Source organism: Heterodontus francisci, unplaced genomic scaffold (assembly GCF_036365525.1).
Source record: "Heterodontus francisci isolate sHetFra1 unplaced genomic scaffold, sHetFra1.hap1 HAP1_SCAFFOLD_52, whole genome shotgun sequence".
In the NCBI taxonomy this organism is placed as follows: Eukaryota; Metazoa; Chordata; class Chondrichthyes; order Heterodontiformes; family Heterodontidae; genus Heterodontus; species Heterodontus francisci.
Window position 1 is genome coordinate 12,840,484 of NW_027141175.1, and position 25,871 is coordinate 12,866,354.

A 25,871-nucleotide genomic window follows, 5' to 3' on the forward strand; every position below is an offset into this window, starting at 1 on the left:
AACGTTTTTCACCCAGAGGGTGGTAGTGATCTGGACCTCACTGCCTGAAAGAGTAGTTGAGGCAGAGACTCTCGACTCATTGAAAAGGAGTCTTGATATGCACCTCAGATGCCATAATCTGCAGGGCTAAGAACTAAATGTTGGAAGGTGGGATTGGAATAGGTGGATCCTTTTTTCGGCTGGCACAGAAACGATGGGTCAAAGTGGCCTCTTTCTGTGCCTTAAACTTTTTATGTTTCTATGATTCCATGGTTCTTGGAAGGTTAAAATACTAAGTTATTCATCTTTTCTACTGATATTCGTTCCATGTTTTTGGCCAATCTTTTACCTCATAATTCATCTTATTCTCCGGTCTTGCGGATCTATGTCTGGTTGTTCCCCTTATGGATTCCCTTCCTTGAATGAAAAAAGTTGGTCAGACTAATCAGAGCAAGATTCCACTCAACTTCACAGCCAATCATTTCGGTTTCGCCTTTTTCAACGTCTGGCCCCAAGTTACACCATTGTATGTTTTGGGGTTTTGAGGCTTAAACACTTTTATTTAAAAATTCGCGGTTCTGAATTTTCAATGTATTACAATGGTGTCCTCAGTTGTGCCTGACCTAACAAGTTGCAAATAACGGCTACTTATGAATCCAGTATAATTTATTAAGCAAGATGTTATAAATACTTAACAAAAAAGCACTGAAGACAACATGCAAGTTTCTTATCCTTCAAGGCCAGGATTCATTGAATGTTGCCAGCACAGGCGATCCCTTTGTTCTCCAGTCTCTGAATTGACATTACGTGGAACTGTGTTTCAGAATAATTAATCTACAGACACCATTGTAAACTGTACCAGCAAAGACTCCGAGTTTCCATCTTTTGGGCTTCCAAATCATTATTATGATATCCTTTGAATTAACGCTTCCATTAGTTTAACATGAGGTTCATCTGCTGACACCGCACCTCTGCAATTAGACTGAAGTATGCTAAATGCATGTCCATCTCTTATTTCCTCGGCTCCAAGAGTTAACATTTCATTGTTTGAACAAACAACACATCCTTGTAGATACAAAGCAATTGTACATCAATCTTTCCTCTTCTTATCAATAATGCCAACTGCCGTAAACAATTCACCTCAACTTTCCCAGGGTGCCAGCGTTGTGTCTAATGCAATATCAGGAAAAAACAACGTTGCTTTTAATTATAAATGTTTTCTACTGCAGATGTATTTAATTGATCAAGTCAGTTAGCAATCTGATTAAACTGCATGGCTCTTGTTTAATGATCGGTGTCATATCCAGTTTAAGCTTCTTTCACATCAGTTCCTTAATGGATTGCAATCACTCTCCTCCTGACCCCTTTACGAAGGTCATCTCTTTCCCTTTGCTCTATGCTCAATATTCTTTTTTTGACTTCTGCTAATTTACTACCGATCCTCTTGCTCTGGACCCCCTCTTCCCGCCACGAACAGCTCTAGTTTTTGTCTTTACTCCTGCAGGCCATTTTCTTCTTGATCTCCAGCGGTCACCTCTTGTCCATTAACCACTTGATCTTTAAGCTGGTCTCAGTTGCTTTGTTTGTGAATTAATTTAATAATTGATGTAACTGCATATTTCACCGCGCTCTTTAACTGCTCTCTGAACTCGGACTGAGTGGCCACATCTATAAATGTGTTTGTACAGCAACTTAAATTCCGCAGCATATATGCGACATCTTCAAAGGTATAGTAAGAATCATCATCTAAGAAATAACCATCATCAAATATATATAAAATATACACCAGCCACAGAAATATGAAACTGCCAGATATGGTGAAGAGTAAAATCATAGACTTCCTTCTTCTCTCCATTTCAGAGTCACTGTGATTATCTTTCTTGCTCTGACGTCTCAGTCTCTGACGAACACGATTGGTCACTAAAATGTGTCTGAACGTCAGAGTGTTCAGCAACAGAATTAAAATGAATGGCAATAATGGTGTTAAAACTTTTTCAAACATTGCAAATCCAATCCATAGAGTGTCAGTAAAATAGCTTGGCTTGTTAGAGCAGCCCCATTGTACATCGTCGATGACCCCTCTAGGTTTAAATCTAAAGTAGATGGGAATATTTTTTAGACAGAGGAGAATGCCGGTAGTTGTTAGAACCACAGTCGCAGTTTTCCTGGCACAATATTTTGATTTCAGCTTCTGGCAACAAATGGCGACAGATCGATCAAATGTGAAAGTGATGGTGAACCAGACGGAACAGTCGATGGCTGCACGGATCAGGACAGAGAGAGGGCGACACACAGAGGTGAGGTCCAAGAAATTTAATGGGAAATAAAGGTTATTGATTCTCCGGAGTATGATCTCAGTGATAATGACCAGTAGATCCGCCGTTGACATGGCCACCAGGTAGCGAGTGGTGCAGGTGGAGAATCCACAATTTCCCTTGGACAGGATTACAATTGACACTAAATTAACTGTAATGGAGAGAAAGGAGAAGCGGTTGCGAATTACTGAAAAAACTGAAAAACATTCCGCACTTCTCAACCCAAGCAGGAAGGATTTTAGCACAAACAACCATGTGGGTTGGGATCAGGTCAGATCGGGTCCATGGCACCAACCTGCCTCCAACACCAGCACTTCCAGATTTAACAAATCCAGGAAGGGACGAACAACTGCTCACCGGATGCTGGTCATCCAGTTCATTATAGTGACGAGGAGCCAAAAACGGGTAGATTGGTGAACGTTACCCAGTCTTCAACCACTCCCACTGTCGGAATCCATCCCGGGCTCGAATCACTCCCTGGCATTGAAGTAATTTCAGCCTGATTCGAATCAGTCCCTCGGATAGGAGGCACTCAGACGTCTTTGGCCATTCCTTCTGATGTATAAATGATTGAAATTGAACAGGGATTTGCTTGAGACAGTGCAAATATGATCAACGCACAGGCTTTCATTTCGACAGGAATATCATTAACATATTAGAAAGGCGGTGATTGAACACATAAATAATAATGTACGCTTCTGGGCTACACATGATAAAAGTATCCAGGGTAACCAACAGGTGCACACATTCTTTACGAAAAATACAATAACTGAGAGATTATAATTATCGGGATATGTTGTGGCTCGATTCTTTTGATAAGAGAAGTATGTGTGTCCAACTAATAGAGGCCTTTGAAATTATATAGGGATTAGAGAAGGAAAACGTGGACCTGATATTTCAACTTTTGCTGGTGACCAGTTCAGTATTTCCTCAAAATAAGATGATCATCAATAAATGCACGATGGAATTCAAGAGAGACCTATTTACTTGGAGTGCTGAGAATGTGGAAGTTGCAATGGAAAAAAAATAAGAAGAAGCGAGGTGAGAAAATGAGGGAGACAGGATTGGAAGGATATACAGATGGAATTAGATGAGCGGGAATGAAGAAAGCATCGTGTAGAGAGGGAAGACAGTCGTGATCTAGTTGTGCCAAATGTCCTGTTTCTGTGCTGTAAAATCGGTAACTTGTCCATTAACCAGTCATAGTCATCAGTATTATTCATAATATTGAAGAGGATTATGTATTATTGCAGTGCACTCATGACCAAACGCTTCTCAGGACCGTGCTCGGGAAGGAAATTAATCAGCATCTAATAGTGCTGTCAACAACTCTACTTCGAGTAAGAGTAAGATGGGGACCAGCATTGACTACAATGACAGATACTCCAGGAAATACATGGTACCTAGTGTTACTTTGTCCAGACCAGTTAGTCAGCCACAAGCAGTGTAATTCTCGAGTGACAGAGACTCCCAGTTAGACATGTTCACTGAGGTCAGGGGCTCCACACCAGTTGGTGCACACACACTGTATAATTCTACATTAACAGATAATTGCAGTAATCCTTACCCTCTGATATACTGCTGCTTTGAGCTGTGATTCTACAGAACACAACATTCCACATAATTCAATAACTTTACAATGCAGTGTGCCTTGAGCTAGGAACAGTTGAGACAACAGATTCAAACTGCACAGATAATTCAGGAAATTAATGCAATTATATTATTGAATATGTGTCTGTCTAACTGTAACCATTCGATCTCATGTAGTATTATCATTCCCATGGTAATGGAAGAAACCAGCTCATACACAGATTTGCAAAACTTCATTGGTTAGAGATACTTACCAGGAACGCCAATGATAGCAAGGATCAGACAGAATATTTTCCCCACCCATTGAATTGGTCGGTGCATTTTCTGCTCGGATTGATCGGTCTGTTCGTGCTGCAGGTTATACCTCTGAAATACATTCTGAGGTGACACATTCCCAGTGCATTAACTTTATACCCTCCCGGATCTCCATGGGGATACTGAGGTTGCAAAATTGTTCAAACAGTTTTTCTTAATCTTTGAACAAACAGATTAGGACAGTTGTGTTAATTCCCTGTTGATGGAATATATTTTTCACTGAAATTGAATTGGACCCATCGCCATCCCCATCCCCACCCCCCAAGACTGGGCAAATCTGATCACAACAAGCAACTAATCATAAGTGGAAGCTGTGTTAAAGAGAAATCAAGGAAGTCCTCGAAAAATCATGAGTCCCATCTGTAGATTTCATGTTGTTTCAGTGAAGACCTTCGCTCTGCATGACTATTCAGAAATTAATTTCCTAACGTCAGAGGAGCCTCTCAGGGATGTTCGTCTGCACTTTGGGTGCCCTCATTAGCTGTACAATTCTGTTCAACAATTCATAAATTCAAAGAAAAAAGGAGCATAGAATGGTTGCAACACTGCATTTGGCCATTTGGTCTGTCTTCTCCATGTCTGTTCTCTGCACGGGCACCTCAGCTAATCTGACTTCCACATCTCCTCCTCACTGACATGCATTGCTTTTCTCTTAAGTTGATTATTCAGTTCGCTTCTGATTCAATCGGTATTCACCACACCCTTAGGCAGTTCATTTCATTTCCTCAACACGTGCTGTGGAAACATACGTTTTCCCTTATGTCGCCATTGATTCTATGTATGTGTCCTTTGGTTTTCGCTACGTCTGCCAATGAGAGCAGTTTCTCTGTGCCCATTCTGTTTAAACCGTCCGTGGTTTTTAACTACTCCATCAACCTTTCTCTCAATTTGATTCTCTAATCTGTCGGCATGAAACAACTGTCACACTTGGAAATTTTCCCTTGATCATTTCCTACACCCACTCTAAAGCCGACACATTGTTCCACAAGTTCACTGCCCAGAACTGGGCACAATGTCAGGATTTTCAATGTTGTTCCATCCCTCACACGCTCTTAGTTAGTGTGGTTCCCTTTTCCACCTCTTTATCCGATACATTGATGATTGGATTTGTGTCAAAACCTTCTTTCACATTGAGCTCGAAAATTTAATCACAATTGCATTGAAATATCTGTCTCCCCCTCGCCTGAAAACGGTCCATCTGTGACCCTTCACTTCTCTTTCACGAATTCCCTCTCCATTTAAATGGACAGGCTCTGCATCAGCATTTAGTGTGATCCACCAACTCCCACAGATATATCCTCCAACTCTGCTTTGTGTAAATAATAACTTCCATTCTTTCAGTATCCTCATCGCCTTCTGTTTGTCCCAACGCTGCCATCTTCCATACCAGAGCTTTTGCAGTCTCTTCATTTCACGTTAACCGTGCATTCCTCACATTAGTTTTGCAGAGTCCTCTGCGGTATCTGTTCCATCACCCGAGTGACTGTCCTCACCTCCTTCCCTACCTTCCAGAACCAGGCTATTAATTCACTTATTCTCAATTTCCTGTCCAATGCCTCCACCTTCAATACATCATCCTCCTCCATTTCCACCATGTCCAACTAAAATCGCGAACAAAATATCTGTGTTCATTCTTCCATCACACCCAAGATCTAGTCTCCTTGCCTGCAGCTTCTTTCTATTCAAGTGCAAGAGATGCACCTATGATGATAAGGTCTTTAGAAATAAAAGCGGAAGTAGGCCATTCAGCCCAGAGATCATGTTCTGCCATTCAATACCATAATGGCTGATCTGAACATGGCTGTAATTTCAATTTCCTACCAGACAACAATAAGTCTTCACTCCCTCGCAAATGAAAAGTTAGTCTCAACCAACCTTGAATATATTCAACGACGCAGACTCCACTGCCTTCTGGGTAAGAGAATTCTAAATGTGATGGAACTTTCAAGAGAAGAAATTCCTCCTCATTACCATTTTAATTGGGAGACCACTTATTCATAAACGGTGGAGAATGTGCACAGAGATCTATGGCTGTGGTTGATCACTGAGCTGTCCGGGAAGTGGACCACGAAATTAATGTTAGGAATTGACAAAGTTCTTCAAATTCATTCACTGGAACCACTGCAAAAATGTGGAATTTGGCAAGAAGGCAGAGTTCAAGGGTATGCGTCCTTGACCAGATTAGGATCTGAGCTGTGGCATTCGGTATGCCTGTAGTTTGCGGTGGAGGGAAATGGGTTACTTGGTAAGGAGAGCAGTATGGAGATTGAGAGTCGAGGTGAGGAAGGCTGGATTACGGTTGTGGAAGCAAAGTGTGAGAGCAGCCAATATTTCAGAGGTGATCAACAGCAGGTTTCTGATGGCTTGGATACAAGGGGAGGATGCTGATTTCCGGGCTGGCTGGGGCACCAATGTGGGCTTAGCCTGAGGTCGCAAGTTGAAGGCACTTCCTTCTTGTAACTTGGACGAGGGCATTTCTGGCGAGGCTGGGATTTGTGATCCATCTTTTGTTTGCCTTGAGAACGAGATGGAGAGCCACCTTCTCGAAACCCTGGGCTTCATCTGCTTTTGACACACCGGCAGTGCAATTAGAAAGAAAGTTCTAGTATTTTTACCCAGCAATAGTGAAGAAATGGTGACGTCGTTCCAACTCAGGATGTGTATGGCTTGAGGGAACTTGCAGGTGTCCATGTTTCCATGCGTCCGCCCCCTTATCCTTTAAGGTGTTGGAGGTGGCATGCTAGAAAGGAGCTGTCGAAGTAAAATTAGTCGCGTCCTGCGTTGTGAAATTGTGTATGGTGCACACCCACACTTTTTGGGATTTTCTTCTCCCTGCTGCTTTCACATGCGTTCAAGTCCTCTGAAGAAGGAATTTTCCTCCACACAAGATCAGGGGGCAGGTTGTTCAACCTTGCCAGTCCAAGAGCGAAGTCCAAAGTATGGAAAGTCCTCATCAGGGAACTCCTCTTTGCTGCCGATGCTGCTTTAACATCTCACACTGAAGAGTGCCTGCAGAGTCTCATCGACAGGTTTGCGGCTGCCTGCAATGAATTTGGCATAACCATCAGCCTCAAGAAAACGAACATAATGGGGCAGGACGTCAGAAATGCTCCATCCATCAATACTGGCGACCACGCTCTGGAAGTGGTTCAAGAGTTCAACTACCTAGGCTCAACTATCACCAGTAACCTGTCTCTAGATGCAGAAATCAACAAGCGCATGGGAAAGGCTTCCGCTGCTATGTCCAAACTGTCCAAGAGAGGTTGGGAAAATGGCGCACTGACACGGAACACAAAAGTACGAGTGTATCAAGCCTGCGTCCTTAGTACCATGCTCAACAGCAGCGAGGCCTGGACAACGTATGTCAGCCAAGAGCGACGTCTCAATTCATTCCATTTTCGCTGCCTCCGGAGAATACTTGGCATCAGGTGGCAGGACCGTATCTCCAACACAAAAGTCCTCGAGGCGGCCAACATCCCCAGCTTATACACACTACAGAGTCAGCGACGCTTGAGATGGCTTGGCGATGTGAGCCGCATGGAAGATGGCAGGATCCCCAAAGACACATTGTACAGCGAGTTCGCCACTGGTATCAGACCCACCGGCCGTCCAAGTCTCCGCTTTAAATTTCGTCTGCAAACGCGACATGAAATCCTGTGACATTGATCACAAGTCGTCAGAGTCAGTTGCCAGCGTTCGCCAGAGCTGGCAGGCAGCCATAAAGGCGGGGCTAAAGTGTGGCGAGTCGAAGAGACTTAGTAGTTGGCAGGAAAAACGACAGAGGCGCAAGGGGAGAGCCAACTGCGTAACAGCCCCGACAAATAAATTTTTCTGCAACACCTGTGCAAGAGCCTGTCACTCTCGAATTGGCATTTATAGCCACTCCAGGCGCTGCTCCAGACACCACTGACCACGTCCAGGCGCTTACCCATTGTCTCTCGGGATAAGGAGGCCAAAGATAACACACAGCAGCCACTGTGTGCAGTGGTGGAAGGAGTTCAGTGTTGACGTGGTGCATCAGGTGCACATCAAGTGCGTTCACTTACCTGGATCTTACTGAGGCGCTTGTGTTTTGTTGGAGGTGGCACAGATCCAGGAAACTGGAGAGCATTCCATTATCTCTGACTTATGCCTTTGTAGATTGCGAACCTAAGAGGCAGTGGATGAGTTATTTGTTGCATAAATTCCAGCGCCTGATATTTTCTTGGAGCAACAATATTTATCTGGCTGGCCCAGTTAAATTTCTGATCAAAGGGAATGCCTAGGATGTTGATAATGTGGTAACTGGAAATTGACCACGATGATGAATATCAATGGGAGGTCGTTAGTTTCTCACTTGCTGCACTTGGTAATTTCCTGGCAAATGGGTGATGTAATTTTCAATGTCCTTTTATGAGCACAAGCCGGATGCAAACAATGCAAAATCTATGGTGTGGTTAGTTGGCAGTGAATGAAGACAGGTTCAGCTTGTTTGTCATTCATGCAAATTTCGTCAATCTTGGCTTCAATGTTTGACCGAATAATTGAAAGTGGAAAATTACAGGGTAGATGAAGGAAGTACAAACTGTCGTTGATCTATTTGTTGAAACAAGCCACGAGCTTCATGGTTGGCTGTGATAATTTCGAATAGATGCATTGTAATGAACAGGAAAACAAGGACAATACGCAGGGTTGTACCATATATGGACAAGAGGAGGGGTCATTGGATCTGATACAGGCTTGTTCATTCCCCTTCAATACTTAGTTACATGTTGTCAAGGGGAGGACACAATAGGGAGAGTTCTGCTGCTGTCCGTCGAACCATGGGGCTTGCAAAGCTTACTCTGGGGAGTTCGATGAACCATCTCTTCCCACTATTTGGCAGTACGTCATCGTATCAGGGGAATTGCGGTGGTGCATGTCGGGGCAATGGGAGGGCTATCATTATCTTCTTCTTGATGGATCTGTCGTTTGAGGGTCCAGTTCGTAGGTGATTGAGAAAGCTGTTAACAGCTCAGCTCTGGCACAGAGTTCTGGAAGTGACTGACAACAGATTAAAGGAGTTCCACGGAAAGTAAGTAATACAATTCCCGCCCCAGTAATTCATTGCATTTTCTGGGTTACTTAAAACAGCAACAAGAAACCTCGAACCCCGACTATGCCAGTTGGCTGTAAAGACAAAGCTGCCACAGATTTCACGTTCATGACAAACAGAAATCAAACACTCGGACTCTCTGGTGAATCAGATTCAGTCCTTTGTAAATACAAACATTTTTCTGTTTCAATAATTTCGTTACCATTCTCGGGAAGATCAGTTCCTCCCCTACATCCGAATTTTACATTTTGTTCCGAAATAGTTATGTGATTTTATGTTTGATTTCGCACAATATCAGGATGGATCAATTCTACACTTACAAACTTGACATTCAACAAACCCCCAAAAAGACTTCAAGGCAAATCTGTCAGCAAAAACATGTCTACTTCCTTCTGCCTCTCCCTTACATGAGTTGCAGTTATTGCAGATGTTTTACTTTGCGGTGAGTAGTTTTCTCATTGGATTGAATTACCCTGAGAGAAGGACTCATAGCCTCATAGAATATTTCATTCACCTGCCCTGCACGGCCTGAAGTCAGGCAAATTTCTCGCCCTGATAGAGATCAACAAAGGACAATGAAACATCCCAATTACACGATCAGATCCTGGGAAGGCGCAAAATGTAGGTTCATTATTTACCATATTTGGTAAACATGCATCTGTCAAAGGACAAAGCAGGAACCAGTCTTACTTCCACATAGGTTTATTCACAATACTCCATACAGCATAAGTGTAGACTACATTTCCCTTCTCCAGACCAGCTCCCCCGTACCCCTCCCCAGGTGGAAACTGGTTATTCCATATGCACCCTGATCTTTCCACAATTGGTATCAGCTGCTCTTAATCAGAATTAGAGCATGCAGCTTTACATACTCAATTGACAAATCATTTGCAACATTGGCTCATTAGCAGCATTTTGTTATCAGTCCATCAGTGTGTCCATTGTATTGTATTCTTTTTCTTGTGATTCTTCTTCGAATAGACAAGTTGCATGTGAGCATTTTAGCTCCACTTTGAAGACCAGAACTGCTCTTCACATGTCCTGCATTGCATGAATGCACACCCTCTGGACTGTTCATTCAACACTCACCACGAAATCTAACACTATGCCACTCACTCACACAGCGACATACACAAACACACGTAAGCAAAGTACAGTTGAAAAGAATAGTGCACTTTTAAAGTTTATAAACAAAATAATAGTTCATAATTCACTTGGCACGTTTTCGAAAAGACACAATGCAGACCTTTTGAAAAAGACGGCTTCCCTCCTGAAGTGTCGTTAAACAGCCGGAGTCGCGTGCTGAAGTGGCTTTCATGATTCTCTTGAAGGGTGTTGGAGAATTTTCTGAGCTTTGCTAATTATTTCTTAACTTTGTAAAAATAGAGAAACAGGACGCAGCTTGTAGCTAACCTAACCAATGATCAGGAAATGTAGACAGAGCAACTGACCACAATCATCTGGCTTAGGAAGGGACAGAGCTCATGATGAATTTTGGGGAAGTGAAAGCAGAGTATTCGTTACTGACTCTTCCGCTTTTATCATGTTTGTGCAACCTAGCCAGAAGTAACGGCCAAATATAGTACCTGGAGTGTGTACGTTAAATAGGGAACAATATCTTGTTATGCTCGAACTAACGCTCTACTGACCTCGGACATTGCAAAGGGCACAGAGCTGCAGTTGGTCTTGTGGTTGTCCTGTGGTTTATGCTTAATTGTGAAACTGCTAGCTCTGCTTCTTTTATACTTTATAAGTCCACGGCGATTTGTAGTTGGGGGAAGCAGCACTGGACTGCATTTAGGTGAGGTGTGCTCCCCCATGATATCATGCAATAAAAGTTTGTTCTCAACGTCTGAGTCCGGAGAATTTGTTCAACAATTGGGCACAATCTGGATTTTCTTCAACAGTTTGGCGTAGTCGGCAGGATCCCTGAGTTCACGGGATCCAAAAGAACCTCGTGAAAAAAAAACTCATCAACAGGATCAGGGGTAAGTCAACTTTTCTGCGACCCTGATATCCCAATCACCCAGCCTGAGCCAGAATTAAGAGGACAACTGCGTCCCACGTGAAGGCCAGGAATTAAGTGGGCGAAGGGAACAAAGGGGTCAAGGAAGAATTGGCTGAAACCTGATCAGAAAAGATTTAAAATTCCGCGAAGGGAAGTTGAAAAGGAGATAAGTAGAAAATCCAGTAAAATGTGGCGAATTCGGTGTAGCAGTAGTACCAAATTCCGGGAATTTGGTGATCCTAATTTGAGTTTGCACGAGCTGTTCCTCCACCGGGTGGAGTAAACAGGCTGTGGGACAAAAGGAGTTAGTACAACCGTCTGGGACGGTGAACGACTGGGGCTGTAACTAAACTACCAAATTGACCCGACAGGCACGGGATCATTGCTCCTGAGTACACGAGCCGGAATCTGGCCCCAGAGAGAGAGGCTGTGGGACGGAGGGAGAACGAAAGAGCGTTGGCCTGAGAGACAGGGGTGTGCCGGTTAGCTGACCTTGAGAATTTAACATTAACTGTGCCTGTTCGTATCCTTGTGTCTATTCCTTTGGTTGTGTCTTGTTTGTTTTCCTTTGTTTTAATGCTACTTGATTCATAGAAAAGAACGCGTAAATTTAGAAGGTTTTGAGAAAGTAGAAGTAAGAGTGGACTCAACGGCTTTCAAGAAGGAAGGGTTGCCCCCGGGGACAAGTAAACCATGTCCTCTGGAGAAAGGCGCCTCACGTCTGTTTGCCCCCTCGAAGGAGACGCAGAAGTGTCACGGTAAATATGTGTTTTAAAGATAGGTATGTTTTAAAGTAAAACCAAGTTATGATGTCTTTGATTCAACTGTGAGAATGTCGGAAGCTTCCACGAATGAATTGAATATCTGGGATGTACAGTTTGTGTTCTGCAAAACTGACTGTCGTTAAAATCTTTGTTGTCTGGCTTTCATGTTGAAAATTAAGTCTATTAAGTTGTTTGGAATTGAATGATTGCGAAAAGTGATGGTTCAGTGTGTTCATTTCTATTTAGTGTTGTGCACCCAGGAATGGGATATAAAACTGTATTATATTTTAAGTTAAAGTTTTATTTTTAGTTGGTTTTGCAACTGTGAAAAGGCAATGAACAATTTTCTGAGGGATAAGCTTCAGCCTTGAAGGTCTGAAGATGTCTGGCAGAAATATAATTTGGAGTTTGAAACATTGTTTTAATTGGAAACTCTGCTATTGTTTTATTTTACAGTCTAAATTTGAAGACATGTTTTACTGACTGTTATATTGTTTTAAGGGAAAGAAAGGATAGAAAAGGAGATATAGGAAAGATTCTGTCTGTTTAAAAAGATTAAAGTTTGTGTAAGGATCTAGTGTTAAGTCTTTTGTTGTAAGAATGTTAAATAACTTTTTCTTTAGTTTTTGGTTTTATTACAGTCATTTGAAAAGGCGCCTGAAGAAAGAGCAAGAAAAATGACGTAATTTACCTTTATTTTAAAATAAGCACGTGCTATTCTGTTCTGTGTGTAGTTAATAAGTATTATAAGTTAATAAGTCTGAATTGAATTAATACTGTTAAGGTTAATTGACCTGTTTAAGTTGAAGAACTGTTAATGTCATTTGCAACAACAATGAACTTTCAAGTTTATTAAGTCATGTTTTGGACGAGTCTTAAGTTCCAGACGTGGGACTCACTCATTTAACATCAGCAGTTTTGATTTTTAAAAAATATTATTGCAGTGAAATGGAATTGGAATCGTCTTTGTTTTAAAAATCCTTGGATTAGGAACCTCTTACAAAAGATACTAAAACATTTGGAAACAATTGGAGCTTAATCTAAAAATGCTGTCTTTCCTGATGGAGATGCTTTCCTTTGAAGTTGAAAATGTTACACATGATTTTTTTTTAAACCCTAAGGATACCAAATGGATTGAAAAGGTTTAAAATAGATAGTTCTTTTCGATCAGAAAAGAAAGGTTTTGTAATGTGACGTAGCTGAGAATGTTTTGCTCCGCCCCCTTGGAGATAAACAAAGAACTTAACCCGCTGCAGCTTTTTGCATTGCTGAGAGTCAAATTTATACATATTGGACATTGTTAAATTTTACATTTCTAAGTTGACAGATAGAATTGGACAAATTAACCTATTGGGCTCAGGGGCAGAGCCACAATGGATTATTTTTAAGCAGGTGACGGCAGGTTCCAAGGCCATGTGAGAACTGATGCCACAACAAGAGATCCAGCAGCTTTGAGAATTTAAAACTTAATTGCAGACATCAAATACCATAGCATCTTTATCAATGAGGCAAAGTGCTTGAGAAGGAAAGATACTTGCAAGCATTTCTATCCCTAACGTACAAATGTACAACCAAGTCTGGGCATAAGAAATTGGAATCTATAAACAAAATTTAATTGATATGAGTGGTTATTTAAAGCACTCAAAGGGAAATCTATCTGATATTTAAGAGGACAATCAAAGTTTTAGAAAATAACAAATTAGTGGTTTACTGTGTTGGACATTAGCAATGAGTTCTGGTCCATACAGTTGGCACAAGAGTGTCAATATAAATTTGCGTTTACGTTCAAGGGACAACAGTACATCTGGACGTGTCTCTCCCAGGGATTTTATAATAATCCATCGATATTCCACCTTCCTTCAAGAAGGTTAGAGTGAAAGTTAGGCTGAAAATGGCACCGATAATGAAGGAAAAGGTTTCTTATTTGTGAATCGCAATAACACAGGGAAAGCATGAGACAGAGCAAAAGTGAGTGCAGACAATCCTCGAACTCCCCCTAGCGCAAGATATTAAAGCTCTGAGATACAAAAAAGGACAGTTCCTATTTCAGGTTGTGAGATTAAACAGACAAGAAGCACCAACCCCCACGGTTAACCCCACATTCTAATTACTAACGAGTAAGGTTACGACCCAACAGCCACAAGTGACTGGTCTCCTTTGCCTTACCTTGACTACAGGACCAGAAAATGGACTTGCGATAATATAAACTAATAAAATTGTAGACGATAATGTAAAGCTTGAGTTGGTACCGGTAATATTGATTTTCTCAGATATCCAGCTACCTGATTGGTGCCCTGAGAAGACCCGAGAGTTGTGCAAGGTATTACTGTAACAATTGTTGAGACAGGAATTTGGTAATGAGAAAATGATAAAAACATTACATAAAGTACAATGATATTTTACCATATGTTATGGAAATTGGGAAAAGAGGTAATTGGAACAACATTGTCAATTGTCTGAGTGTAGTCTGGAAAACCAGGTGATCATATGTCATCATCCTAAATATAAAACGGCAGAATCAAAATGTGGTTTTAATGCCACTGTAAATTGCACCAGGGAAGCTAGGAAAACATTGTCAGGACTAACCCATGTGGCCTATATGGGAAAGGGGAGATATTGCTTAACCACCACAGCGAAGGAATATCAGTATGGATCTAAACGGACTTGTCCAGTGAGCAACAGTAAATTTTGGTTCAACCCACAAATACCAACCCGAGTAGGGAAGATGGAGCAGGTACAGATACATGAGCAAAAGACAGAAACAAAAAGTATTAAGGAGGATTTGACAAACTACCTCCGAGAATATGAATATACTATTCAGCCATTGCCCACACCCTTGGGTAAAGAGAGACAGCAGCGGGAAGTCATTGCAAGCTGGAACAACAGTCGAAGATGCAGAAGATGAGATTGACAAGATAAATGATTCTACCTGGCAGGAGGACTTATGGAACTGGGGCTCAAACGTGCAGATACACCCCTGGTTTAGAATTATCTCCCATGTCCTGATAGTGGTTTTGGGTATCATGGTGTTAGATGTGACATACTTAATTTGGCAACTTAAGAAATTAATTAGGCGATGTAAGAGGATGTATGAACACAGGTTGGACAGCTACCCAAAAAGCAATTAGTGTTTGAACTTGCTGTGTCAAAGGAGGGACAATTAGTTATGCTATTAAAGGGTAATTGTATAACCTTTTCATATATACTGAAAATGAGTTAATGAATGATCAATGTACTTTATGAAATTGTATTATGTTTATACAATCGATTATGTAACAGTGATGCTTAAATGAGATGGTAATTGAACAAGTGTTCCACCTTTTATTTTGTAAACAAGTATTTGAAGCCCCTGCAAAACTTTACAGAGTTCCCACAGCCCCCTTGAGATATCAGCAGGCGATGTATTGAGTGCGACCCCTCCGGGTGTTGAAGGCTGTTTCTAGACAAATAGAGACCATTAAAGGCACTTAGGTGGGATCAAGGGAAGGATTCTTAAAGGGGTTTTGAAGAGTCAAGAGGGGACTGTGAGAACAGAATTTTAGAATTTTAAGAACAGAGTTTATGGGAACATTTAAGCTGAGATTAATCAATCATGTATTGCCAGCTTGGCCTTGTGGCTGATACAGCGCGATGGCAGAAAAATATATTTTGCTTCAATGATTACTTTAAGACCCTGCCTCTCCCTCTACTCATGATGATGCTGTGTTATCATGGTATGATAAAAGGAGGGATTGTTGGAGAAATTTTTCTGAGCTTTGCTAATTATGACTTAACTTTGTAGAAGCAGAAAAGCAGGACACAGCTTGTAGCTAATCTAACCACAACCAACGGTCATAATTTGTAGACAGAGCAGCTAACCACAATCAGACATTACGGCCAGATATGGTGTCTGGAGTGGGCATTGGATTAAGGAACCAGCTTGTTATTGTTGAAACTGATGTTTTGCTGACCTCGGACTCTGCATGGTGCACAATCAAGTAGGCAGTCTTGTGACCATCTTATGGGTGTTTATCTAATTGGGAAACTGTTAGCTCTGCCTCTTTTATACGATATAAATCCACGGCGATCTGTAGCTCTTTGGGAGTAGACTTTAGGTAAGGTGTGCAACCCCATGATATCATGCAATAAAGTGTTTGATTCTCAACATCTGAGTCTGGAGAATTTGTTCAACAATTGGGAAAATCTTAATTTTCTCCATCAGTTTGAGATCAGTGGTGAGTAAGGGTTTAGAAACAATAATCAGAGGGACAGAATTTACACACATTTGGATAGGTTTACGTTATTTAACGATTGTCAGGATGAATTTTCAAAAGGCAGATCATGCTTTACGAACGTAATTGGATTTTCTGATGATGCAACTGATAAGGTTGATGAAGGAATGGGGTAATTGCTGTTCATAAAGGTTTTAAGAAAGTGTTTGATTCGATGCCACATAAAAGGCTGGTGAACAATGTTGAGCCTCATGGAAAAGAAGGGTGAGTGTCCAATTGGATCAAAAATTGGCTTAAGGACAGAAAACAGAGAAATGTGCAAAATGGTTGTTTTTCAGACTGGAGGATGGTAGACATTTCGTGTTCCCCAAGGGTCAGTGCTGCCACCTCTGCGTTTTTGGTTTTTTTTGTTATATGTTAATGACTTGAATCTTGGAATTCAGAGACGAATCCCCACATTTGCTGATGAAACCTAACTTGGAGGAATGGCAAACAGTGAGGTTTATGCAAACTTCCTGCAACAGGAGATAGATAGGCTAGCAAAATGGGCAGAGAAGTGGCAGATCGAATTTAATACAGAGGAGTGTGTGGTGATGCATTATGGCAGAAGGGATAGTGTGAGGTTTTGCAAACCGAATGGCTCAGTTCTAAAGACTTTGCAGGAACAGATGGACCTGTGTGTGGTTGTGCAAAGATCTTTGAAAGTGGCAGGACATATTGAGATAGTGATTGCTACGCATATGAGATATTGGGGTTCTTAAATGGAGGCATAGTGTACAAAAGCGGGAACGTTATGCTGAAAATGTATGCAGCTCTGGTTAGGCCCCAAATGGAGTATTGTATCCAGTTCTAGTCATCACAGTTTAGGACGCATATGAGTTTGCTTGAGAGGCTGCAGAGCAAATTTATCTGTATAGTTCCAGGGATGGGAGATTTCCGTTAGAAGGTGAGGTTGCAAAAGCTGGGGTTGTTCTCCCTAGAGCAAAGGATATTGAGAGAATATTTACTGGAAGTGGACTAAATTATGACAGAATCACAGAGTTGTTGCAGCGCAGAAGGAGGCCATTCAGCCCATCGTATCTGCACCAGCTCTCTGAGTGAGCACTTCCGTTAGTGCCATTTTCCTGCCTTATCCCCATAAGCCTACATATTCTTCTTTTTCGTGTTACGAAATAATTACCTGTCGGTTGTGTCAAATGAACCTGTCTCTATCGCACTCTCTGGCCGCATATTCCAGATCCTAACCACTGGCTGTGTGAACACGTTTTCCTCATGTTGGGATGTTTTTTTTTAACCAAGTACATTAACTCTATCCCCACCCGTTGATCCTCGGATGAGTGGGGACAGTTTCTCCCTACCTACCTGTCTAGACATCTCATGATGTTGACAAGTTTAGATACGATAGACAAGGAAGAGCTGTTTCCATTAACTGATTAAACAAGGACTGTGGGACACAGATTGAAAGTTTTGAGTAAGAGATGCAGGGGGAATATGAGGAAGAAAGTTTATAAGCAGTAGATCATAATGACCTGGAACTCACAGCCCATGAGGGTGGTGGAAGCAGAGACAAATCAAAGATTTAGAAACATAGGAACATAAGACCATAAAAGCAGGAGTAGTCCATCCAGCCCATCGAGACTGACCTGCCATTTCGTATGATCATGGCTGATCGACCACTTCATTACCTTTTCCGCACATATCCCCTCATGTCATTTGTATTTAGAAATCTGTCAATCTCTGCTTTGAACATACTCAATGACTGTGCGTCCACAGCCCTCTGGAGACAGAGTTCCAAAGATTAACAGCCCTCGGAGTAGAGATTTCGCCTAAACTCTGTCCTTAGTGGCATCCCCCTTATTTTGAAATTGTGTCCCCTGGTTCTAGAGTCCCCAGCCAGGGGAAGTACCTTAGCTGCATCTACCCTGTCTATCCCTTTAACTACTTTATATATTTCAAAGAGATCACCTCTCATTCTTCGGAACGCTAGAGAATGCAGGCCCAGTTTCCTCAATTTCTCTTCAGAGGACAGGCCTGTCATCCCAGGAACAAGTCTGGTGAACCTTCATTGCTCTCCCTCCTAAAGTAAGTGGAACAAAGCTGCACACAATACTCCAAATGTGGGTTAACCAAATTTGGATATGATTGACTTCACTCCTCCTGTACTCAAATCATCTTGTGATGAAGGGTAACATACCATGAGCCTTCCTAATTGCTTGCTGCACCTGCATGTTAGCATTCACTGACTTATTGACAAGGACACCCAGGTCCCTTTTGTACATGTACACTATCTAATATCTTACCATTTAAGAAATACTCTGCACATCTATTCCTCTTACCAAAGTGCATCACCTCACAGTTTTCCACATTATATTCCATCTGCCACGTTCTTGCCTACTCACTGAGCCTGTCTATATCCCCTTGAAGCCTTTTTGCATCTCCTTCACAACACACCTTTCCACGTAGTTTTGAGTCATCTGCCAACCTATAAATATTGCATTTGGTGCCCACATCGAAAGCATTGATACATATTGTAAATAACTGTGGCCCAGGCACTGATCCCTGTGGCACCCCATTAGTCACAGCCTGCCAACGTGAGAATGACAATTTTATGTCTACTCTCTCTTTTCTGCTTTGAAACCGATCCTTAATCCATGCCAGTATATGAAGTCCTATTCCATGTGCTTAATTTTTTCTAACCAACCTCCTGTGGGGAACTTTATCAAACGCCTCCTGAAAATCCAAGTACACCACGTCCACCGACACTGATTCTCTTTGTAACATCCTCAGAAAACTCCACAGGTTCATCAAACATGACTTCCCATTCATAAATCCATGTTAACTATGCCCAATCATATCATTATTATCCACATGTCCGTTCATAACATCATTTAGAATCGATTCAAGCATTTTCCCAACGACTGATGTCAGGCTAACAGCTCTGTAATTCCCTATTTTTTCTGTCCCTCCCTTGTTAAATAGTAGGGTGCCATTTGCTACCGTTCAATCGGAAGAACCGCTCCAGAATCTATATAATTTTGGAGGATGATCACCAATGCATCCAGTATCTCCATAGCTGCCTCTTTCAACACTGGGATGTAGAATATCACTTCCTGGGGACTTATCAACCTTCTGCCCTATTAATTCTGCAAGGCAACATTCTTACTAATACTAATTTCCTTCAATTACTCATTCACCCTAACCCCTCGGATCTCTAATTCTGGGCGATTTCTTGTATTTTCCTCAGTGAAGACAGACGCAAAGTAATCAATTACCTTCTCTGCCGTTTCTCTATTCCTCATTATAAATTCTCCTGATTCTGCCTGTAATGGGCCCACATATTGTTAGCCAAGTGATTCCATTTTATGTACCTGTAGAAGCTTTTACAGTCGGGTTTTATATCTTTTCTAGCTAGCATTCATATTCTAGTTTATCAATTTTGTAGGACTTTTCTTTTAATCATACACAATCCTTAACTTCCTCTGTTGTCCATGGTTGACTGCCTTTAATTTTGTGGTTTATGTGCCTTGAAGGAATGTATAGTTGCTGTAAACTATGTGATATTTCTTTAAAGAATATCCATTGTCTATGCACGGTCCTTTCTTTTCGTGTATTTTTCCAATCCACCTCGGCAAATTTGCCCCTCATACCTTCATAACTTCTTTTGTTCAAACTTAACACCCTGGCTTAAGATTGAGCTACCTCACTTTCAAACATAATGTAAAATTCAATTATATTACGGTCATTCATCCCTAAAGGTTATTTTACAATAAGATTATTAATTAGCCCTGTCTTATTACACAACACTAGATCTAAAATTTCCCGTTCTCTAGTCAGTTCCTCAACATACTCCTTTAGAAACCCATCCATAACACACTCCAGAGACACATCATCCATAACATTCTAATTAGGTTTACCCAGTCGATATGAAGGTTGAACTCACACGTGCTTTCTGCATTACCCATGATGCCTGGTTCTCTAATCTTCTGATTAATTCCATGCCCCACACTACCACTACTGTTTGGTGGCCTATAAACAAACCCTACCAATGTTTGCTGCCCCTTGTTGTTTCTTAACTCCACCCAAACAGATTTCATATTTTGTTCTTCAGACCTGAGATCCTTGTCAAAAGCCTTAGTAAAATCCATGCAGACCACATCCATTGCACTATCCTCAACAATCCACCTTGTTACTTCCTAAGAAATTGAATTGAGTTAGTAAGACGCGACCTTCCCTTAAAAAAAATTATGCTGACCATCCCTGATTAATCTCTGCTTTTCCATGTGGCAGTATATCCTGTCAGAATTGATTGTAATAATTTACGTAAATAATCTTGAGATTCTCAGAATATGCAATGGATGGTGGGACCCAAGGATGTACAGAAGGTCAGGGGGATCTTGGTGTAAATTTCAATAGATCACTGAAGGCAGCAGCACATGTAGATAATGTGGTTAGGAAGGCATATGGGACACTTGCCTTCATTAGTCCAGGCATAGAATACACGAGCCCAGAGGTTATGATGCAGACTTATAAAACACTGGTTAGGCCACAGCTGTTGTACTCTGTACAGTTCTGGGCACCACTCCATAGGAAGGATGTGAGTGCACTGGAGAGGGTGCAGAGGAGGTTCACCAGGATGTTGCCTGGTCTGTAGCATGTCAGCGATGAAGCGAAACTGAAAAGTCTAGGGTTGATTTCCTTAGAAAAGAGAAGGCTGAGGGGGGACATTATTGAGGCCCAGAAAATTACGAATGGCATTGATAGGTTAGATAGGAAGAAACGTTTTCCCTTAACGGAGGGGTCCAGAACCAATGGGCAGAGATTTAAGGTAAGGGGCAAGAGGTTTAGAGGGGATGTGAAGAAAAACATTTTCACCCAGAGGGTGGTTGGAATCTGGAATACACAGCCTGAAGAGCTGGTCGAGGCAGGAACCCTCACAACATTTAAGAAGTATTTAGATGAGAACTTGAAATGCCATAGAATACAAGGCCAAGCGTTGGAAAATGGGATTAGAATGGTTAAGTGTTCGATAGCCGGCTCAGACACAATGTGCCGAAGGACCTGTTTCTTTGCTGCATAATTCGTTGACTCGATTACTCTAATCTGCCTACCTCCTAGGTTAGACTGATCCACCCATAATCGTTTTCCCTATCCCTTGCAATGTTGTTTTTTTTTTTGAAGCAATGATGCAATGTCCACAGACGTTCAATCTTTTGGTACCTGGCCTGTATCTCGTGAGATTTGAAGATGATCTGCAGAGCATTCGCTAATTCCTCCATGGCTTCCTTTAACAACCTGGGATACAATCCATCCGTGCTGACAATTTATCCACTTTCAGGAATGCCAGACCCTCCCGTACTTCCACTATCATTATGCTTATTTTATCTAATATTTCACACTCCTCCTCCATTATTACACTGTCTGGATCATCCCTCTCCTTTGAGAAGAAGGAGACAAAACGCTCATTGAGAACACTATCCGCATCTTCTGCATCCATGCATAAGTTGCCCTGGACATCTTTGATATGCCCTACCCTTTCCTTAGTTATCCATTTCTCTTAATGTACTCAAAAACATCTTTGGGTTCTCTTCGATTTTACGAGAAAATAATTATTTTTCATGTCTTCTTTTTACTTTCCTAATTTCCACTGATATTTCACCCCTGCACTGCCTTTACTCCTTTAGGCTTTCTAAAGTATTGCGTTTTGTGTGACCATCATAAGCTTTATTTTACTGCTTTATCTTACCCTGTCTGCTTCTAGATAACCAGGGGGCTATAGATTTGGCATTGCCACACTTTATCTTTGCCAGGACATGTCTACACTGTGCATGTAAAATCTCGCTTTTAAATGTCTCCCACTGTTTACCCCTGACTTTCCTTGAAGTAGCTTTATCAAGTCAATTTTCGCCAGATCACCTCTCAGCTTCGTAAAACTTTGCTTCCCCCAATTTAGAACCTTTATTCCTGTTTTATCTTTGTCCTTTTTTCCATGATTATGCTAAAACTACCTGCATTATAGTCACCGTCTCCAAAATGGTCACCCACTGTTGCTTCATCCACTTGCCCAACTTCAGTTCAGAAGAATAAATCTAGAATTGCGCCCCGTCTCATTGGGCTTGTTCTGTGCTGGCGAAAACAAAGTTCTCTTGAATACAGTTGAAGAATTTATTACCCTCTGTGCCCTTCATACTATTTGTATCCCGGTTGTTATTGGGGTAGTTTATATCCCCATCCATTATTGCCCTATTGTTTTTGCACTCAGATATTTGCCTGCATGTTTGTTCTTCTATCTCGCTCTCACAATTTTGGATTCTATAGTACACCCATAGTAGTGTGGCTGTCCTTTTTTTATTTCTTAGCACCACCCACATCATCCCTCATCAAAGCTGTTGTTGGTTCCTTAACCCTGCTTAACCCTTAACCCACGACCCCTGCTTTTTATCAGCCTCTCTATCCTGCCTGAAAAACTTTTATCCATGTATGTTGATCTGCCATCATTGCCCGTCTTTAAGCCAAGTTTCTGTTCCAGCAATGTTGTCATGTTGCCAAGTGTATATCGGTGTCCTGGGTTCATTGGTTTTATTTGCTAGATTCATTGGATGTAAATACATTCCTTTTTTACACTGACACATTCTAATGTTGCACACTTTTTAACCTTTGCTTCTTTTGTCTTTCAGAGTTTCTCGCTAATTTTCTGCCTGCCGAATCCTGTCCTGAATTTGTCCCATCTGAACCTGCGCGCTTGTTCCCATTCCTCTGCTAATCTAGTTTAAACCATCCCCAACAGTACGAGCAATCCTTCCTGCAGAGCAATTTGTCCCAGTCCTGTTCGGGTGTAGACTGTACGGCTTGTACAGATTCGGTTCAGACTCAGACATCGGCCTAAGAGCGTTAAATGGTTCACTGATAGTAGACGGAGTTTATTATGGATACCGATGGCTTTGCTTTTTACATGATTTAATTTACACGTACATTATTGCTGTAAAACGGGGTTTCCAGATCTCATAGCTGGAAATCGAGAATTAGCAGGGGCAGCAAAAACCACAGCAAAGATGAGTGAGTAAATAACAAGAACAGTAATACAGTGAGCAATGGTTCACACAGCTAATAGATGGAGATAAAGATTTACCAGGATGAACAACAGCAGCAAGCAGGGCAGAGTAAATGATAAGAACAGTAATGCAGTTAAACACGGTTTATAAAATTACAAGCTGTATAGTCAGACTTACCCGGGACACCAGTGAGAGCCAACATGGGACAGTAAATGTACTGAATAATCTGATGTGCACGATGGATCTGAGAGTTGAATGACAGCCAATCATATTGTGTAGAAAAAGAGTAAAGTTGTGAGGATAAACTCCTGCCCATCGTTGTATCATTCCAAACTATTGTTCTCAAATTCTGATCCACTGTTGTAACATTCCAATCTATTGTTCTCAGATTCTGATCTATCCTCTCGCTCGCTCGAGAGCCGCTGACCCCTATTAGTTACGAGGTTGTGGCTCGACACAGACACTATGGGATAACACATTGAAAAGAGTCCTTTATTAATAGAAGAAAGAAACCCTCCACTGGTAGAATAAGGGTCCATGGAGACTGATATTAATTACAGACACTGAACAAACAGTTCAGTTCACACCTTTCAATCCATCACTACAATAAAGGAGAATAATGACACTGTCTGGATTGAATGCATGAGGGAGGTGTTGAGGGGAGGAGTGGTGGAAATAGCAGAGGCTCTGGCCAGAATTGTCCAATCCTCCTTGAATATGGGAGTGAAGACAGAGGAATTGAGGGTGGTAAGTGTTAGACCCTATGTAAGAAAAAAGAGAGATGGGGCAAATCCTGCAATTACTGAACAGTCAGACTAGCGTCGCAACTGAGAATTTTTGTCGAGGTCACCTTGGGATGTTTTATAACATATAAATCGCGTTGTTCTTGTTGGTGAATTTCTCTGTGGGAGAAGCCGCCGGTCACAGATAGGCCTGACTAGCCAGCAGTGGACCTGCAACCGAGGAGTACAAAATTTCTAAAATTTTCACCCATAGAGAAATGCTAAGAAGTATACATTTTCCTGAGAGATATTGCAACAAAGGCTCTCTCGAATGATTCTATGATTGTCCTCTGAGGAGAGACTAGTAGTAGAGGCCTATATTCCTTTGAGTTTGTCAAATTTAAGATTATCTGTTGAAACACATAAAATCGTTATAGAACTTGGCAGAGTAGATGCTGAGACGACTTTTCCCCTGACTGCTTAGACTAGATCGAGAGGCCACAGTCTCGGAGTAAGAGTTCAGCCATTATGGATCTGTCTTTCTGTGGTAATTGTATTCTTTCATGGGATGTAGGCGTCTCTGCTAAGGTCAGCATTTGTTGCCCATCGCTAATGTCCATGAGCAGGTTACACTGAATCGATCTGATGAAAATTAGTTCCAACAAAATGATCAAAATTAACAACCCGAAAGGGCTGTGGATGCTCAGTCATTGCGATTGATAAATTTTGCATATTAAAGGAATCAATGGATATGGGGATAGTTTGGGAGCGTGGTGCTGAAGTAGAAGATCGCCATGATCTTATTAAAGCGTGGAGCAGAGTCGAAGGGGCTTGTAGTCAACCCCTGCTCCTATGCATATCCTTCTGCGCCTAACCTGAAGGTGCTGACTGTGGCTGGAATACAGAGTAAAGCTTACTCCACACTGTTCCATCAAACACTCCCAGGGCGTGTACAGCATGGGGTTAGATATAGAGTAAGGCTTCCTCTACACTGTTCCATCAAACTCTCCCAGGGCAAGTACAACACAGTGCTAGACACAGAGTAAAACCCCCTCTACACTGTCCCCATCAAATACTCCGAGGACAGATACAGAGTAAAACTGCCTCTATACTGTCCCTGTGAAAACTCCCATGGAAGGTAAAGCATGGGTTAGATACAGATTAAAGCTCCCTCGACACTGTCCCATCAATCTCTCCCAGGGCACGTACAGCACGGGGTTAGATGCAGAGTAAATCTCCCTCTGCACTACAAATGGGTTAGATACAGAATAAAGCTCTTTCTGCACTTTCCAATCAAACAATCCCAGCCCATACTGAGCATGACTCTGGGAGATTGATTACAAGGCAATGTGGCAATGTCATAAAGAACAACCATTCAGCCCATTTGGTCCTCTCCTTGTTTCTTTAATGGTGGCGATCTGGGTCTTCATATCTCAAAACACACCCCACTGTGTTCAAACTGAGAATCCCAGCGTGGAATGATGGAACATCAGGTCTCAAAACACATCCCACGCTGTTCATACTGAGAATCCCAGGGTGGAATGATGGGACATCAGGTCTCAGAACACATCCCACGCTGTTCATACTGAGAATCCCAAGTGATGGACCAAGATACAGAGTACGAAACAAAACCAAGGGCAGAGGAAGGTGGATAAGAGGTAAATCAAGAAGGAGAATCTGAGAGACACCAGTGTTCAATGTTAGAGTCGGTAAATTTCAGGGGGAGAATACTGAGTTCAGTAGTTTTAGTATCGAGGGAGATGGGGAGACTGGTGTGGAATCCATCACAGTGAGGATTAGTGGGGAGGGCGTTTCTATAGGGCTGTGTATTAGGGGATTCAGAT

At 41.8% G+C, this 25,871-nt stretch overlaps 1 protein-coding gene across 1 annotated transcript; it reads right to left on the reverse strand.

Annotated features, from left to right (window-relative positions):
• Positions 1 to 716: 716 nt before the first annotated feature.
• On the reverse strand, positions 717 to 15,916 carry LOC137362414 (probable G-protein coupled receptor 139). The gene is made up of 3 exons (XM_068026821.1): positions 15,904 to 15,916; positions 10,520 to 10,630; positions 717 to 2,445 (listed from the first exon to the last, which is right to left on the reverse strand). The coding sequence occupies exons 1-3, from the start codon at positions 15,914 to 15,916 to the stop codon at positions 1,550 to 1,552; spliced, it is 1,020 nt and encodes a 339-aa protein (XP_067882922.1). The 3' UTR covers positions 717 to 1,549.
• Between the last annotated feature and the right edge of the window lie 9,955 nt (positions 15,917 to 25,871).

What these genes read in the sequence shown, in the direction of transcription:
- LOC137362414 (XM_068026821.1), bottom strand. An exon ending in GAAGCCGTCTTTTTCAAAAG is followed by an intron (nt 2,446 to 10,519) that starts GTCTGCATTGTG and finishes TCTCCATTACAG; the next exon opens with TTAATTTAGTGTCAATTGTA.